Consider the following 17,343-nt stretch of genomic DNA (forward strand, 5'->3'; position numbering starts at 1 on the left):
CGACGCTCCGGACACCCTGGCGACGCTGGCGCAGAGTAAGCCGATCGCACCGGCACCAAATATCAGCGCAGACTGTCCAGCTCCCAACCCCGAACGTCGGACAGCGTGGATTGCGACTGAAAGAGGTTCAATCAGTGCGCCTTCAGTGTACGAGAGGTGTTCGGGAAGCCGGTACACAAAGTTGGCGGGATGGTTGTAGCTCTGTTGAAGTGATCCTTGAACTGGTGGATTTGCGGTCGCCGAGCCAGTGAATTTGAGGTAAGGACAGAGATTGTAGGTGCCCTGCTTGCACTGTCGGCAGGAAGAACACGGCCGTTGTGGTTCGATGGCGACCCGATCGCCCACTTTGACCGTGGTCACGTCTTTGCCCACCGCCACCACGTCACCTGCTGCCTCATGTCCGAGTACCAGAGGAGTTCGCACCACGTAACTGCCGTTGCGTCCATGCTGGTAGTAGTGGATGTCGGAGCCACAGATTCCCGTAGCTCGAGGTCGAATCTGGACCTCATGTGGCTGCGGAGGGACGGTGCTCACCCGTTCCATGCGAAGATCTTGAGCGCCGTAGAGCACCGCCGCAAGGTGGTTGTTTGACATGAGTTCAGAACCCATTCTCTTACTGTTATTTTGTAATAGATTTCTACACTCAGTCATGGACCAAACACAACAACTGGTACAGGTTTATAGTCGCAATTTTGATGGTAGCCTCGTGAGCCTATTCGAGCAAACAACTAGTATCTCGGCTATGTGTTTCACCCCGCTCTGAGTCGGCTATCTACAATGAGTGTGCTTTGAGGTTGGCAAATGCCTTCAACAGAGTTGGAGAAAAGTAGAATGCGGCCTCTGCCAAACAACCAAAGCCGAGTGCGTTGACGGCCAACTTCCACCCAGGATGGATTGGCTGTTTGCCCTTTCCACCCGACACGTTGAAGTCCTTCCAAGCCGGCCAGTACAAACGATACCAAAACATCCAGGTGCTGTCATGGTAATTGGTGGTGTTACGTCCATGAGCATCCCGATTCCAATTCGTACAGTTGGCACTCCAGACCATCGTCTTGAGCCTCCTCTGAACGAAATTTGCGTCGATATTCTCTGCAGTCTCTTTGACGTCGATAGTCTTGAAATTCCCGGCCACGATCGGCTGAATAACCGTTTTGATGATGAACTCGACTTGAACTTCGTTGGTGTAGATGACCGAATTGTGCGCAGGGAAGGAATTCGGCCCAAACACAATTCCAAAGTTAGGGAAGCCACTGACGAACGTTCCCTTATAGGCCTGCGCGCCACGAGTCTTCTTCCAGTGATCAGAGAGTGTGAGGCCGTCGCGGCCGACCACCTTGATAGGCGAGAGAAATTCTTGCATGTTGTACCCGGTGCTCAAAACGACAGCATCCACGTCGATCGTTCTCTTCTCCGTTTTGAGCCCATGTTCTGTAAACTCGATGATCTTCTCATTGGTAAGCTCGAGATTGGGGCTGTAGAGACATTCCAGCCATCCTGGATTAAATACCCGACGTTTGCATCCCAGAGGAAAATCCGGAATCAGAAGATGGTGATATTTTTCTGGGGCTGTTTTCTTCATATAAGCTGTTGTTGCCGCTTGTGCCGCCGCTCGGGCTTTGATAGCGTGCGGCGTTTCAGAGGTGTAGAGTTCATGCAGTGCGTCAGTGGTCTTCCACAAGTAGAATCGGTACAGCCTGTTCCACAGGGGCAGATAGCGGAAACAAAATTTATCGAAACCGGTGAAATAACCGTTTGGCCGCTCATTGATCCATTGGGGCGAACGTTGGAATTGATAAACTTGTGAGGCATCTTTGACCAGGTGCGGAACCAGTTGGGCAGCCGAGCATCCATTGCCGACAACAGCAACGCGACGATCTTGTAAATCATAGTCGTGGTTCCAGCGAGCTGAGTGCCAGATCGTTCCCTGATACTTTTCGCTCCCTGGTATGTCGCATGCCTTGGGATAGGACTGCACGCCACAGCCGGAGACCAAAATCTCCGCCTCCCTGGTGAAATGATGTTTTGTGTCGAGGTCGTATAGACCGACTCTCCATACTCCTTTCTCTTCTATCCACGTCGCATCTGTGACCTTGGTACGAAAGACAAAGTGATCGCGGATGCCGAACTTGTCCACAGTATCATCCATATACCGAAGAATCTCGGCCTGATCTGCAAACCGTCGAGACCAGTTGGGGTTAAGATTGAATGAGAACGAGTACAAGTGCGAGTCGACATCGCAACCTACCCCTGGATAGGTGTTGGTGCGCCAGACTCCCCCGACGCCATCCTCTTTCTCGTAGGCAGTGAAATTTGTATAGCCCAACCCAGTCTTCAACTTCACACCGAGGGCGATTGCCGCGACTCCGCCTCCGATGATGATCAGGCGGGGTTCTTGGTTTGTTGAGAATGACATTTCGAGTTTCTGCTCCGTGAAGGTAATAGCTCGTCGCATGAGGCTCAGTTGTGCACAAGAATATGTGTAAATGACACACATCATTGCATCTAATATATCCTTTCAGAAAACAGAATAATGTGCCGACTTGGACCTTGAACCTGACTCCGACTGTGAAACGATGGTGGTGAGACCGCAAACCGGCTACATGCTTCCCATGCTGCCTATATCTCTTAACAAGTTGGCATCATACATCCGTATCGGTTTGGGGAAGGGTCTGGTGGGGAGCTCCAGTTGAAGGACATGCCGAATAGAGTCTTGATGGCTGTACGGATGTGGCGATTGGTGGCTCATAAAGGTACGGGATATTCAATGTGTCCTCAGTGACTGTAGAGTGACAAGAGCGACGACAATGAGCTCAAACACCGCGACCAATGGGTCGATCGAGCACACGATTGATGCTCCTACCTCCCGTAGACACGGCCATGACGATGACCAACAAGCAGTTCGTGAGATTCGGAAGCTTATCATCGACTGCTGTCGACAGCATGGAGGGGGCCACGGAGGCTCTGCCATTGGCATGGCACCTCTGGCCGTCGCTCTTTGGAGGCACACGATGCGGTACAACCCTCGAAATCCTGCGTGGTTCGACCGCGATCGGTTCGTATTGTCCAACGGGCACGCGGCCATTCTCCTCTACACTATGCTTCACGTCACCGGATACTCCGATATGACTATTGACCAGTTGAAGCTGTACGCCAGCGCAAAGGAGGTTGACCCTGAGACCGGACTGTGGACCGAGACGCTATGTCATGGACACCCCGAGATCGAAGTGCCCGGCGTTGAGGTCACCACGGGACCATTAGGCCAAGGAATCGCCAACGCAGTCGGGCTGGCCATAGCTTCTAAACACCTCGCCGCAACCTTCAACCGCCAGGGGCATGAGATTGTCACGTCACGCGTCTTTTGCACCACCGGTGACGGCTGTATCCAAGAAGGCGTGGCTCAGGAGGCGATTGCGATCGCCGGCCACCTGCGACTGGACAATCTGATTTTATGCTACGATAACAACGGCGTCACATGTGACGGACCGCTCGACTGGATCTTGTCAGAAGACACAAATGCCAAGATGGTGGCCATGGGCTGGCGAGTGATCGACGTTTTTGACGGTGATTCTTCTGTCGAGAACATCATCGCAGCCCTCCGCCTCGCACAAAGCCCGACGCCCGACGCAAAGCCGACCTTTGTCAATATTCGGACGACTATCGGATATGGAACCTCGACTGCGGGGACGTTCAGATCGCATCACGGCACCTACAGCGATGAGGATGCTGCGCTCTATGCTGAAGGTATCTCAACTCACACTCTCTCCAAAAGGGCGAAGCAGCACTTTGAGTGGTGTGTCTCTTCGGGCGAGTCGCTGGAAGCGAGCTGGAACGAGAAGCTTGCCAAATACTGCGAGGCGTTTCCGGCTCAGGGCCAGCAGCTCCAAGCTCGCATTCGTGGCGATCTCAATTTTGGAAGTCTGAAGTCCTTGAAGGTGCGAAACGAGATTCAAGCCACGCGGCAGTGGAATGGACAGGTGTTCAACAAGCTCATGTCTGAGGTTCCCAGTCTCATGGCCGGGGGAGCCGATCTCTGGGTGTCGAACCAGCTGGGCGATCAATCAAAACGTATCTTTGACCGCGCAAATCCCCAGGGCCGAGTGATACGGTATGGGATCCGCGAGCACGCCATGGCGTCCATCTCCAACGGCATTGCGGCCTATTCCCACCAGACCATTGTGCCCGTCACGGCGACGTTCTTCATGTTTTATCTCTACGCTGCACCGGGCGTTCGAATGGGCGCACTCAGCGGTCTCAAGGTCATTCACATCGCTACCCACGACTCGATTGCCGAGGGCCAGAACGGTCCGACCCACCAACCGGTCGAGTTGGATTCCCTGTACAGGGCGATGCCATCGCTGTGTTACGTTCGCCCGGCCGACGCCGAGGAGGTGATCGGTGCGTGGCTCGTAGCACTGTCTGCAAAGAACCAGCCTACAATGATTTCCCTGGCGAGAGACCCTGCCACTACTGCAATCCCAAACACAGATCGGTTCAAAGTTGCCAAAGGAGGATACGTTGTTGTCGAGCGCGACGACGCTCTGGTCACGTTGGTTTCCTGTGGGTCAGATCTTCAGCACGCAGTTGGGGCGGCGGCTCAGCTCTCGTCAAGCGGGCTGCCGACTCGGGTCGTGAGCATGCCTTGCATCGACCTGTTTGAGCAGCAGACCAACTCTTACCAGGACGAGATCCTCTCAAAATCTCGGCATATCATCTCGGTGGAGCCGTACGTATCGACTATCTGGGCACGGTATTGTACGGCATCGGTAGCCATGGACTCTTACGGTTATTCTGGTGCTGGACCAGCAAACATGACACGCTTTGGACTCGATGCTTCCGGTATCGTACGCAAGGTCATGGAGCATATCTATCATAACGGGAAAGATTCTTCTGCCCGACGATGGACACTTTTGAAGTAGACAATGAACACTATTTCAAGTCTAGACCAACAGTAAATCCTATAGACCGTCGTAAGCGCTTGTAAGATTGTCTGGTTCGTTCTGGTCTTGCTCCAACAATCTGACCTGAAAGCCTTCCTTTGGGTCCTGACAAATCTAGTGCAAAAATGTTCGGGAAGATAGGCACATCTCGTGTCCAGCTATGTCACACAAGGGTTGGGTCTTTCTTTGATGGGCAGCTACACTACAAGGGTGAATGAATATATCCAGCTTGACTAGAATTGGGATAAAGTCCCTGTAGTAAAAGTAGCCTTTCATTATGGCTATTTGGGTCTCGGGTGTGGGGACCGAGTCCATATAACCGGCGCTACACATCAACCGAGCTCTTTCGAACGCCATCCAGCTTCATCTTCTGTCAACATTCTCCAGACACCCGTTGTACCCAGTCCGTTTCCTTTCCCCATGGAGGAGGTTTACGGGGAACGGTTGGGGTCAGATTTGACCACGAGAGATGAAAAGGAAGCTTGCTTTTGAGTGACGACTCCTGGTCTAGCTAGCGCTTCTGATTGTCTATATAACCAGACGTCCTACCATAACTTCTTGAAGGACAATACCTCGATTCTAACTCCTTGTCGCCCATTCTCAGCAACATGCTTCAAAATCTTCAGGGTCGGTCTTTGACCGCCGGCGTCAGCCTCGCGTGCGGCTTCGCTTTCCTGCTTTTCGGCTACGATCAAGGCTTAATGGGTGGCCTACTCTCCAATCCCGAGTTCGTCAAGACCTTCAAGAATCCGAACCCGACAATCCAAGGTCAGATAGTTTCGACCTACTATCTCGGATGTATAGTTGGGGCCTTCATCTCTATCTTCGTCGGTGACATACTCGGCAGAAGACGCGCAATCATGCTCGCCTGCACGCTCGTGGTGATCGGCGGCACGATCCAGGCCTCATCGTACTCCCTCGGTCAGATGTTCCCCGGTCGGGTGATTGCTGGGATGGGGACTGGCATGAACACCACAGCCATCCCCATGTGGCAGAGCGAGATGAGCAAGGCCAAACACCGCGGCAAGATGATCGTCATCCAGCTGACCCTCGTCCTGTCGGGCGTGGTGATCGTGAGTTGGATGAACTACGGCTTCTCCTTTGTCCAGTCGAGCTCAATCAGCTGGCGGTTCCCGATCGCGTTTCAGATCTTCTTCGCCCTGACCAGCATCATCCTTACCTTCTTCATGCCCGAGTCGCCACGCTGGCTCTGCCTCAAGGACCGCCACGACGAGGCGACGGAAATCATGGGCCGCCTTGCCGCTATTCCTCCCGATTCGCGAGAGGTCACGGAGTCCATGGCGCTGGTGCTGGAACAGCTCAAGCACGAACGGGAATTCACGGGTGATCGGTTCAAGGAAGTCTTCACCAACGGAAAACAACAAAATTTTTATCGCATCTGTCTGGGGGCCGGGTGCTTCGTCATGCAACAGATGGGAGGCATCAACGTCTCGGCGTCCTACCTGCCCGTTGTGCTCATGCGCGCCTTCGGCTTCGGTGAACGTATGGCCCTTGTCCTCGCCGCCGTCGCGTCCATGACGATGGTTCTTTGGGGAGCTCTCGGTGCGCTCCTCATTGATCGCATGGGCCGGGTAAGGATGATGATAGTTGGCGCCGCATGCATGAGCCTCTGTTACGTCTTTGTCGCCGCCGGGTTGAGCCAGGATACCAAGGCATGGAACGGCGTGGCAGTCGCCTTCCTGTTCATGTACTACGTTCCTTATGTGAGTTCTTCCTCGAGTCACTAGACGGGTTCTGAATAAATCTGACCAATACTCGAATCTGTCAGGGGTTGATGTTCGTGTCCATCCCGTACCTATATCCCTCCGAGATCAACTCCCAAACCATGCGCAACACCGGGACTGCCATTGCCATGGTGGTCAATTGGCTCTTTGTCTACATCATCGTTTTGATCACGCCGGATAGTATGTCCCCCCCCAAAAGGGCAGTTGTACCGTGCTGACAGTAGTCTAGGCCTTGCCAACATCGGCTGGCGATTCTTTATCGTGTTCGCAGTCCTCAACGCCTGTTTCGTGCCATTCATCTGGTACTTTTACGTCGAGACCAAGAGACTCAGTCTCGAGGAGATTGACCGCATGTTTGAGATCTATCACGATAGCGGCAAAAAGATTTCTTTCGAGGAGGCGGCCGGTCGCGCCAAGGAAGAGTCCGAGGAAATCAAGCGACAAGTTTGGAACAATGAGCATGGCAAATCTCTCGATGTCGAGGACCAACATATTGAGCTGGCCAAGGTGTGAAATGAGGAGGAGGTGGGACAAGTATTAGACGGGTTAATATTGTAGAGAGAAAAGCAGGGGGTCCTGCCAAGGGTGCTGTGATTGGCTGATGAGTACGCGAGAGGTGTGAGTGCCTCTGCTTTTCCAGGAGCAACAAGTAGATAGACGGACATGCAATCAACCAAGTTTTGCAAGAACGATAGCGCAGCTACGCGCAGTGCGAGCGATGAAGTGTGCAACGAAGTCCTAGTTAAAGAATTGATCTGACACCTGTGAATGTCGCGGAGGTCCATACGACAGCAAGGGCGACTAAGCGACGACTGTCAACAGGAGGCTACAAGTGAACGAGGACGTGTGTTGTTGAGTTACAGACATGCCCTGAGTGCACCTGGTGCTTCCTCATCCACTCCTGTTATAATATTACGAGACGATAATTTCAAAGCAAAATCTCTTCGATTTCTAGGAGGCTCCCGGGAGTGACTAGAAACTTTTTAGAATGCTGACTTCAAGTCGATTAGTGCGCGTCTAAGCCTACTCTAGCAATTACAATACTGCGGTTCAAGCTACACTTAAATATTATCTTATTGAACGCAGTGATGGACCAATACAGAACTAATTTGGACCCAAATCAAAGCCTAGTTTTGAAATATTATGAATCTGAGCGTAATTTTTTCTAAAGCCTAATTCAAATCACTCGAGTCTGATCAGTCTCTCGGAAAGATCAAATTTGAAACGAGCTTTGGGAGACTCTTCATTTCGGGGAAAATCGAAGACCTTGCTGGGCCGATCCCTAAGTTCTGGAGCCTTGCATGGTCTAGGGGAGAATGAGGAAGCAAGACGTATCCGTACAGACATCGGGAAGTCCACAGAATTCAGAAAAGAGTTTGAAGTAAAAGCTTCCGCGTACGCTATGTCCGACGTCGTGTCCAACGACGAATTTCAAGCGCCTCTTTTGTTTGGAATGTTTTTCCGGTCCTTGCCAATGACCATGGTCAATTCACCATCCTTCCTGGGAACTGGATTGTCCTCATTAGGACTTGCTTCCGAACATCAGATGGTCTACGGCCTTGACCTACAGTGTAGCCCGCGGTGTAGAGTATGACTTGCGCAAATCAATCTCGCGGAAAATTTGTGCCCAAGAGTGTTTAACGACACAACATACTCAAGAGGCAGTTTCAAATGTTTCTTGCCGAGACTCGTCTTCGAATCGCACGTTGATGTCTCTGCCAGGAAGAGAAAGACATCTTTGCCAGGGTGCAAAACCTTCTGAGAAACCTTTGAAGAAGAAGAAAGCTGAGGTCTTTATGTTGTACTAAATGCTTCGATGGTAAAAGTTGACGGGGCGAAGTGTGCCGGGAGCTTTAGTATTGTACTATATAGTGGAGTTTCTGGGTCTTTGGAGGATGCGGGAAGTACGTACGATACTTTCCGCCGACAAGCTCTCTAGAGATATTCATGAAAGCGAATAACCTTGTCTCGGTTTCTCAGACTCGTCAGCAAAAACAAATGCGAAAGTCCAAAAAAAGTACTAGGTGTAGAGAAGCAAGCAAAAGTCCTCTCTCTCTGAATAACATTATATATCTGTATTTGAGGACGACGAGGTACTGGTCTAGAAGTGCCTTCAGACATAGTGTCTCTGCAGATAAAGAGTACCCTCGGACATCTCTCGCCTGAAATGATTTTGCTTTCGAGGAGTCTCCTAACTAACACTAGCCCTCCGGATGACTACGTTCGAAGGCAGAGAGAAGTTTCGCCAGTGGCCCGGCGGGCACATTGTGCTGCGATGTCGACCAAAATCACGGACATTGTATGCCCAGTCTATAGTTTCAATCTTGCCATCCCCAAAGCGACTGGGGAAGATCGGTCTTTTCGTGCCACGACCGGGCAATGAGAAATTTGGAATGCCAGCCGGAGCAGGGGCAGAAGCCACACCATGCGTACCCCTCAGGTCGGAAGGATCTAGCCCATGGTCCTCGACTTCATCCTCGAGCTTTGCTTCCTCTTTTTCGGCGTCGGGGAATTGAGAGGCATTTCTTTCGCTGTTGGAGGAAGTTGTGCTGCTAATGGTGCGTATCGAGCCGAATGAAGTGCGGACACCGTCATGTCTTTCGTAAGTGCCAGGAAAGTATGAGTCCACGGAATGATTTTCGTTGTTCGCATTGTTGGTCAGATTTCGGCGGGAAGGAGGCGGTATTTGACTGAATGGGCTCTCACGGAGTTCTACTATAGGCGATAGTAGAGTCGTCATCTGCTGGCGATAAAAGCCGCCTGGCATGTACCTCTCCCACGGGATGGGCATAATTGGATGCTCGATTTATGTTGAACCAGACTTTGCTGCCGTCGTGTCGAATGATCCAGCCTACTACTAGGCTGTAGTAATCCTATAACATGGCTCTGTTGAACAGTTCACGGATGAAGTCTCTTCGTTTGGTGTTGTCACCTGGTTATCTCTCTTTCCTCGCAGGACGTAGAAATCGAATACTCACCGCCTGTTGATGTTGAAGCATTGTAGGTTTCGGATGTGGCGGGCGCCCAACTCTCTTTTAGTAGCCGAGGATATGCTCCGGGAAGGACGTTATCGAGTCCATAAACTCTTGCTGCGACATATTGAATAGGTCCTGACCAGGGTCTGTGCGCTATTGCTAAAGGCATATCTCTTTACTGGATTCGAGCGTATGTTACCATGTTGAAGGTAATCTAGGATTTACCGTGAGAGCCGCATGGCCCGCGCTTTGGAAATCTTGTACTGAAAGCCGTTAAGCTAAGAGTGCAAAGCATCCCAAAGTAGTAACAACGGCCAACGGCTAGGAGACAACTGTCAGATGTGCATAAGCAATGGTTCGCATCACTAGCATCAGTAGTCTCGAGATGCAATGGGCTTGTGAATGGGTGTTTGTTCGCCACGAGTTGCCGACAGGCAAGCCACTTCCTTGGCAAGGACCGACAGCCGGCTCGTGCATCAGAGCCAGTCTCCAACTTCGTCCATAAGTTGATCAATGTGAGGGAACCATTGGCATGGCTTTCGTAAGGCAATGTTTTTGAAGTCGAATAAGGTGGCAGTACGGAGTAGAAGACGTCGTAGTCTTGAGAATTGTATCGTTTTCGGTAGCGTCATACCTAGCAGTGCAGTACAAGGCCAAATTTCCGTGATCGATTTCTCCTATGGACCAGCCTTGCCACATATACACATTGTGTCCTTATGAGCCCGCAGGCCACTGCCAAATAGCAATGAAGTGTGCCGGATCGATCGAGAAAAGAGGTGTGCATACACAGCTCTGGTACCCGGAGTCGCTGCTGGCCATATCCCATTCTCATCTTCTAAGCACCTGCACTATAGACTTGAAATCTTTCACTCGCCATTCCGCCATCTCAAGTTCCGTCCATGGATATAAGTGGGTGTGGAGGATCGCGTAGATGAGAGCGTCGCAAACTCGCCAATATCAGCTTGCGTTCGAGGAGGCCGTAGATTATAAAACTTGGTAGGAGGAGAGGAGACTTAGTCATCTTCAGGACCTGACAAGTTTTCTCATAGTCCTCTAGAGCACAATTCAGTTCGTCATGTTTACTGCCTTACCGATCTTCCGTTAAAAGCTGGGTTGAACGATCGAGCGATGGGATGCGTTTCTCAAATGTTTGAGGCTCATGTCTGTCTACACAACGCCACGTGTATTCAGCGGTGGCATCTATAAGTACTCACCACGTTGACACGTCAATCGGTGCTTTATTGTGGGATGGCCAGAAATGCAGTATGCGACGACTTCGATTGTGTTCTTGTTGTTTTCGTAACTTTCTAAGAGCTCAATTGTGCATCATTGCGAAGTGTGACATCAAATATCGTCGTCAGACATTTCAAAATACCAATTTGCACTCAAGCCAGTATGTACATGGTTGGAACTGGATTCGTCAGACAAAATTAAATTCTGAGATTCCTGGTCCCCTCGCAGAAAGGCGTGCTGAATTTCCCACGTCAGCATGGTGAGCGAATCCTCTACAGTAAGAATCGCACCTCTTTCTACTTCCACCTATCATCGCCTCGGGTTTCTATGGCCGACCGATACAGAGAATCGCGGTGCTAGGCTGTCCCAGGTGTCTGCAATGCTGATCATGCTCGCTCATGTACTTCGTGGTCATATGTAGGATTTATGCCATTGTCTTCCTTGCCAATTTCATGATGGTCGCTTCGCTTAATTCTCACTGTTCATCCATGTCTTGGGGAATGTGAGAACAAAAATCAGCGTCAGCGCTTTTCCTGGGGCGAGACTAAAGGATTAAACAGTAGAGCCATGTCACATAAAAGCCCAGAGGTCCTTCTCGAAAACCGTTGAAGCATTCCCAACCATAAGTGAACCCTCTTCGCTATCGTCCCAGCAAATGGTAGACAGCTGAGCCCTTTGTCTTCGACATGCCCCTAATCGAGCTCGCCAAAGTGCGCTTGCGCCCTTCCATCCAAACCCAAACGTCGACATCATCGTTCAATGAACTTTGGCGAAGTGTCCTCGAGATCATGACAACAAAAGCAGGTACGCCGTTCCAGTTGTACCGCTCGACCTCAGATGCGACAATCTATTATCTCGTGGGTGGCTGGCGCACAGCCGACGAACATATCGCCTTCCTCTCTTCTCCTCAAGCAGTCGAATTTGCAAAAGCAATCGGCCAGTACGTCAGTGCTGAAATTGTCCAGCACATCGAAGGGGACATTGATACACTGGGTGCGGTTAGACCGAAGAGATTGAGAGTCACTTTGGCTAAGCTTCATGAATCTGAGGCTATTAGGTGGGAAAATCAATGGAAGTCGCGGAAAGGAGCTGGGGGCTGGGACAGAAGTGCCTCTGTGCAGAAGGACCACCAAGCTTTCGCAAAGATGGGTGAGGTAACTGATAGCCCTTCGGCGTTCGGAGGAAACATCGAGAGAGAGATGTTGAACTGGGTCTGGATTGATGACGCTGCATCGGGTGATGTTTTCGGGAAGACATCGCCGACAGGGACTGCAAAAATGAAATCATTTGAACTTGAGCACGTTCTTGGATAGTCATTGTTATTTTGCAGAATATGAGAACCCAGTTTCGCTGGGGGTGTCTCTCGTGAGGCCGGAAATGTTCTGGCTAGCCTCTTGAATAGTCATCAGAAATTATGTTACAAACATGATTTTGTTTATCGTCAACGTCGTGCATGACGTTAGGAGTTCCCAGCCTCAAGGTTTCCAGATCGTATCTCAAGCCACCAGAGGCGAGGATATTACCGGCACGAAGATTCAGCACAAGAGTGCAGGTAGCCTATTCCCTGGCCGGAATGGGTGGACCGAAGGTCGATGTGTCAGGATATTCTGGATAGAATCGGATACGCACCGACCGTCAGCAGTGGTCAGAACCCGGTGAAGGCTTGGAGTTGTTGTTGTTTGAGCGCAACGACCTCCGTTCATTGCTAGCATGATGCGGAAGTCGCCACACAACTCGCGAAACGGGGTGTAACCGGCGCGACATTTCAATCCAATTCCATCCCGTTCCCAGTCGCAGTGATTGGTTGAGGGCTGTTCAGGCGATTGAAATCGGCCCAATTCTCCATGATAGACCGTTGGGGCACTTGGCTCAGGGCAGCTTCTGGACCTGGAGTTCTTTCTGCTCGGAGCACCTCTTCACCCTCGAAGACGATCGGCTGTGATCGAAGGTTTTGCAAACAGGTTTCCCAAGAACGTCCAACAAGCTTGCCTTCAAGCAAGTCTTCGCTGAAAAGGAAGAAGCCCTCCTGGCAGCCCACAAGATAGGCATTGAGTCCAGAGCTTTTCAGCAGGATTTGAGCACCATGGATGTATCTTGCATAATGATTCTCCAAGTATTTTGCCCAGCCTCTTGCCGCGGCCTGAATAGCCTCGTCTTCTGAAGCTATTGTGGTCCAGCCAATGCCGAGTGCCAATGTAGCCTCATCGAATTGCGGTCGATCGACAGCCGTCTTTGGTGGGCTAGCCGGAGCTGAAGCGACAGAGGCATCAGCCGGTAGACGGAGGGACGTCTGAGATAGTCTGACAGACTTCCGGCTCGTAGGCATCTTAGGTCTGAAATTTGCCGCAGCGACCTCCTCTTCCAACTGTTTTCTATCCACCTTTTCCTCGTACCAAGTTCCAGTCTGGCTCTCAGCCGAGATCGACACGCCGGTCTTTGGATTGAGCAAGACCATGCCCTCGCCGTAAATAGGCTCTTCCTCTTCAGGGATAGGCTCAGGCTGTTCCACCGAAGCGAAGTAGGAGCCGTCCGCTTCATGATCAGCGGCTGTATCATCACGCGACCGCTTTCTGGAAGGGTTTGTAGATATAGGCGTCATACCATCGACGGGCGTCCAGGTAGTAGAGTGATTGACATAGGTATTTGGAGAAGGGTCGTCTTGTTCCATGGCTCTGGGTGTGTCGGAGGGGGTGGGGAGCTGAATCTGATCGAGAAGCGGGACGGAAGACATGGCTGCGGTGGTGCGGACCGTGTAAACAAGGCGCGGGTCAGAAAGAGCAACGCCGGGAGAGATGTAGAAGTAGGAATAGAGTATGCGCCGAGGTATAGTCACGAGTCAGAAGAGTTGAAGAGAGTGTACGTCAACAACGACAGTTTTCTAGTCGATTCAGTGGGCAGGTGGGATGTGAAGGGAAGGAGGAAGAGTGAAAGGAAGAGGCGAGGACAGAAGATGAAGTAGAGGTCAAAGACGCAGGGTCACATTTGAGAGCATTGGGAAGCTGAGAGTTGAAGCGGAAAGAAACAGACGGATATGGCCTTGATCGACTCTGGATGGGCATTGTAGACGGTGGAGTAAGAAAGAAAACCTAGAGGCGAGAGAGAGACAGAGGCAGGCAAAGAGCGACGTAAAGACGAAGGTCTGAGCGCAAGCGGCATCACGGCAACGCACATGAAATTCTCTTGGATGGCCATTTGGGAGGCTCGGATTGCCAGGAACGCCATCAACACCCCAGGCGATCGGGCGCTGTCAATTGGAGCAAACAATTGAGGCGCTCAACTGCATGGCATGCATAAGCACCGAGAGAAGCGATCCACCACGCAAATGGACAGAAGGCTCGGTCTCTTGGTTGGGCTGATGATGAGCGAAGACGAGGAAGAGGACCACAAGTCAGTCTGGTGGCAGGGTCCAGCAACACCACGTAATATTGGCTCGTTTTATTGATCCACCATTTCCTCAATGGTCAGTCCAAGGGCCAAGCGAGGACCGGCGCAGGCTTGCCTTTTGTGGGGGAACAACAGCTGGGCGACTCCGACAGGCCTGGCCAGAAATTGATCGCCTACAGTAGTCCAACAAGTCAAGAGTAAGCCTGGCCTGTGCCCGGTAAGGCAGAAGGAGACAAGTCATCAGCTGCCTGACCCTCAAGGTGGTTTACGAGCACATCTACAATCTAACGATTCGTAACATTCACAACGACTGCATCAAAACATATTCGTCATTTTTGCATCTTCTTGTCATGATTAGGTTGGGTACCTAGGTAGGTAGCTACTTCGTATTCGATAACGGTAAGCAATTAAACAACTGACCCTGGATCCTCTAAAATGCTCTCCCACGTTCTTTTGCGCTGTGCTGTACAGGACATGCGCGCTCAACCTTTTTTCCCGATCAACGCCGGCATCTCGTCCCATCTAATGTCGCGTATCCAGACGCCAAATGCCCACCACATTTCATACTGTACAAGTCGTGGAAAGTGGGTGACCTTGCAGCAGAGCTCAAAAGCACTGCCAGATCTCTATCGTCATATGTTTGGAGGTATGAAAAAAAAACCTGTGCTCGACGAGCAGAAAATTAATCACTCATTCAACAGCCTGGCACTATTCCCTCAAGACCCCATCCCTGTGCTCAGCATGTCCTTCAGGTTCTTGGTCTGATCTGGGGCATAGGTAGGAGCAAGTCCGCCGAGGAGAATAAAGAGTGTAATCAAAATCAGCCCAAATACGAGAGCTTTGCGCATAGCTGGTCGTTGGACGCCGAATTCAGACCATGAGCGACCCATGTGACTGATGTAGCCTTTAAGTTGCTCAGCGCCAAGTTTGTAGTACAGTAGACCTCCGAGAGCGATGGCATATCCGAAGAATTGTGTACCGGTAACTGGAGTGCCCCAGATCAACATGGAGCAGGCGACTAGAAGAATATCCTTGAGGATGCCGCAAAGGGTCAAAACCAGAGAAGAAGTTTTTCCGATCTATGATGCTGGTCAGAAAATACAGGATGAGGATTCGCATCATTCGCATCATTCAACTTACCAAGAACACAACGGAGACGTTGAGGAGGAAGGCAACCATGGCGTTTGCGACGAGCATGAAAATGCCAACATCGTAGATATTGTTCATGCTCATTTGTGGAATCTCAAGGAACAGTGCAGTGACGCCGTTCATGACCGCGCAAACAGGTGCAAAGTAGTAGAGAGACACAAGAGGGTCCATCTTGTATTCAGCGGAACTGAGCAACCGTTGAACCAGAACCAAGCGGGTGGCTTCGAATGTGATACCACCAGCTTGGTAGATAAACCCAGTCAGGTTGAACTCAATTTCACCGTATGAGGCGATGACAACTCCAATGACAATAAATGACACATTTCCCAATGTTTTCAGACTTGGAGAATCCACGCCCATGGTCCAGGAGGTCAGGAGTACTGCCACCGGCATACAAGCCTTGTCTCATGTCAGTCTGCGCTCTTGTTACCTGATGCACACCAACTCACCTTCAACATCTGAATGAAAGCAACACTGAGGTAGAGGTAGGCTTTATTTCCGCATATCAAACTCAAGCTGAAGAAGAAACCGATGGGAAGAATGGCTCGGAGGTAGACACGACCAGTCATCTTAACAGTCTTGCGTCCGTCGAGGAGTGTGGTGGTTCGAGCCAGGATTTGGGTCATGATCGTCGCGAATATCATGTGCCTACAATACAGTGAGCTTCTCACATCAGGAAACCTCCCAGTCCATCATACCATGCTGTCAAAGTGATGGGGAATTCTGTTCCATGATTAATACTCGTGTCTGGCAGTGGGGAAGACATTTGCGGACATACTGAATCCTAGAGTGTCGAGCAACCACTTGTTGAACAGAATAACGCCACCGCTGAAACCAATCCATGTCCTGTCAAGCTCTTGTTAGCCCTGACTGAGGCTTGAATAAACAATGACCTACACCACGTAAACCGCAGGATGGAGAGACGGCGGAGGAGGAGCAGATTTCTCGGCGGCTGGATTGACGGTAGGAAGAATGGTCGCTGGTTCTGCAGCTCTGGGCTGTTCACCCGACAAGCGAACCTTTTTCTCAACGTCGGCCATGGGGGGCAGAGGGATTGAGATACGGGTCAAGGAGTCTCGAAAGGAGAAGGGCCGGGAAGACCTGGTAAAGGCTCGTGGGTGCAGCAGATTGGCGGACTTAAGGCAACATCAAAGAAACGACGGGCAGTTGTCCAAGGACTTGGAATCCAGGAATGAAAAGGCAGGGGCGCAACCACGGCAATTGGTGACGATGGCCTTGATTTTAGTATGCTGAAGAACAGAGTGTGCAGACGGTTATCACCCCGTGAGAATGGGAGGCGACAAAAACCGGGCCGGCACAAAGTTCGTGGCTGCTGGAAAAAAATTGGGGGCAGTCAAATTCACAGCATTAGAGGCGACACTCAGGGCAACTTAGCCGGGAGCTAGGAAATTTGACCCAATGAACGATCCTTGTTTCTCCCCTAAATGTCCGCTGGCATCATCCTTCCCAGTCTAAGCCCAAAGAGACACGCGTACGGCTCCGTCTTGATAGATCCAGTTTCTTCAAACTCCGTAATGTTGACAGATGGCGATAGGACAAAAAGGATACACCAGGGCTGGGACTGGGAACAACGCCGTTTTACGCATACTCTGTAGCAAAGGCACCTGTAAACAGAACAACGCACTCAGGGTTGGACAAGGTGGGCAGCCTTTGGTCTACCGGACGTCCGCATCTCTGGATAGCTTGTATCACGAAGAAAAGATCGTCATACAACTGTGCAATCTGAAACGGCAAACAATCAATCACTGATGACGATCTCCATGGTGAAACCCCTGGCAATAATCGATAGAGTGGACACGGTGTTGAAGAGGCATGTGAAGCACATATACGGCGTAGACGCTACGTACAATCCTGGTATCTGGACAGGAGAGTCGGCCTCGGAATGCCTCACTTGGATGA

At 51.1% G+C, this 17,343-nt stretch overlaps 6 protein-coding genes across 9 annotated transcripts; 2 read left to right on the top strand and 4 right to left on the bottom strand.

The window, feature by feature from the left end:
- Positions 1-675: 675 nt before the first annotated feature.
- PV06_02327 (uncharacterized protein) lies at positions 676-2,885 on the bottom strand. The gene has a single exon (XM_016402995.1). The coding sequence runs from the start codon at positions 2,495-2,497 to the stop codon at positions 773-775; it is 1,725 nt and encodes a 574-aa protein (XP_016266892.1). The 5' UTR covers positions 2,498-2,885; the 3' UTR covers positions 676-772.
- PV06_02328 (uncharacterized protein) lies at positions 2,805-4,940 on the top strand (the record flags this gene model as incomplete). Its single annotated transcript, XM_016402996.1, has 1 exon — positions 2,805-4,940. The coding sequence occupies one exon, from the start codon at positions 2,805-2,807 to the stop codon at positions 4,914-4,916; it is 2,112 nt and encodes a 703-aa protein (XP_016266893.1). The 3' UTR covers positions 4,917-4,940.
- Positions 4,941-8,706: 3,766 nt separating this feature from the next.
- Positions 8,707-9,682, bottom strand: PV06_02329 (uncharacterized protein). Its single transcript, XM_016402997.1, has one exon. It carries the CDS (start codon positions 9,471-9,473, stop codon positions 8,874-8,876), a length of 600 nt encoding a protein of 199 aa, XP_016266894.1. The 5' UTR covers positions 9,474-9,682; the 3' UTR covers positions 8,707-8,873.
- A 1,204-nt stretch (positions 9,683-10,886) lies between these two features.
- Positions 10,887-13,954, bottom strand: PV06_02330 (uncharacterized protein). Its single transcript, XM_016402998.1, has one exon. The coding sequence runs from the start codon at positions 13,619-13,621 to the stop codon at positions 12,656-12,658; it is 966 nt and encodes a 321-aa protein (XP_016266895.1). The 5' UTR covers positions 13,622-13,954; the 3' UTR covers positions 10,887-12,655.
- Positions 11,577-12,203, top strand: PV06_02331 (uncharacterized protein; the record flags this gene model as incomplete). The annotated part of the gene is made up of 1 exon (XM_016402999.1): positions 11,577-12,203. One exon carries the CDS (start codon positions 11,577-11,579, stop codon positions 12,201-12,203), a length of 627 nt encoding a protein of 208 aa, XP_016266896.1.
- Positions 13,955-14,602: 648 nt separating the features above from the next.
- On the bottom strand, positions 14,603-16,734 carry PV06_02332. 4 transcript variants are annotated; one of them, XM_016403000.1, is made up of 6 exons: positions 16,321-16,734; positions 16,202-16,269; positions 16,122-16,146; positions 15,873-16,071; positions 15,415-15,822; positions 14,603-15,353 (listed from the first exon to the last, which is right to left on the bottom strand). In XM_016403000.1, the coding sequence occupies exons 1-6, from the start codon at positions 16,461-16,463 to the stop codon at positions 14,991-14,993; spliced, it is 1,206 nt and encodes a 401-aa protein (XP_016266897.1). In that variant the 5' UTR covers positions 16,464-16,734; the 3' UTR covers positions 14,603-14,990. The 4 variants fall into 4 exon arrangements, with proteins under 4 accessions (XP_016266897.1, XP_016266900.1, XP_016266899.1 ...); XM_016403003.1 differs by having other exon boundaries at positions 15,873-16,146; XM_016403002.1 differs by having other exon boundaries at positions 16,202-16,734.
- Positions 16,735-17,343: the final 609 nt, after the last annotated feature.

The sequence above is a fragment of the Exophiala oligosperma genome (genome assembly GCF_000835515.1).
Source record: "Exophiala oligosperma strain CBS 72588 unplaced genomic scaffold supercont1.2, whole genome shotgun sequence".
NCBI classification, from domain to species: domain Eukaryota; kingdom Fungi; phylum Ascomycota; class Eurotiomycetes; order Chaetothyriales; family Herpotrichiellaceae; genus Exophiala; species Exophiala oligosperma.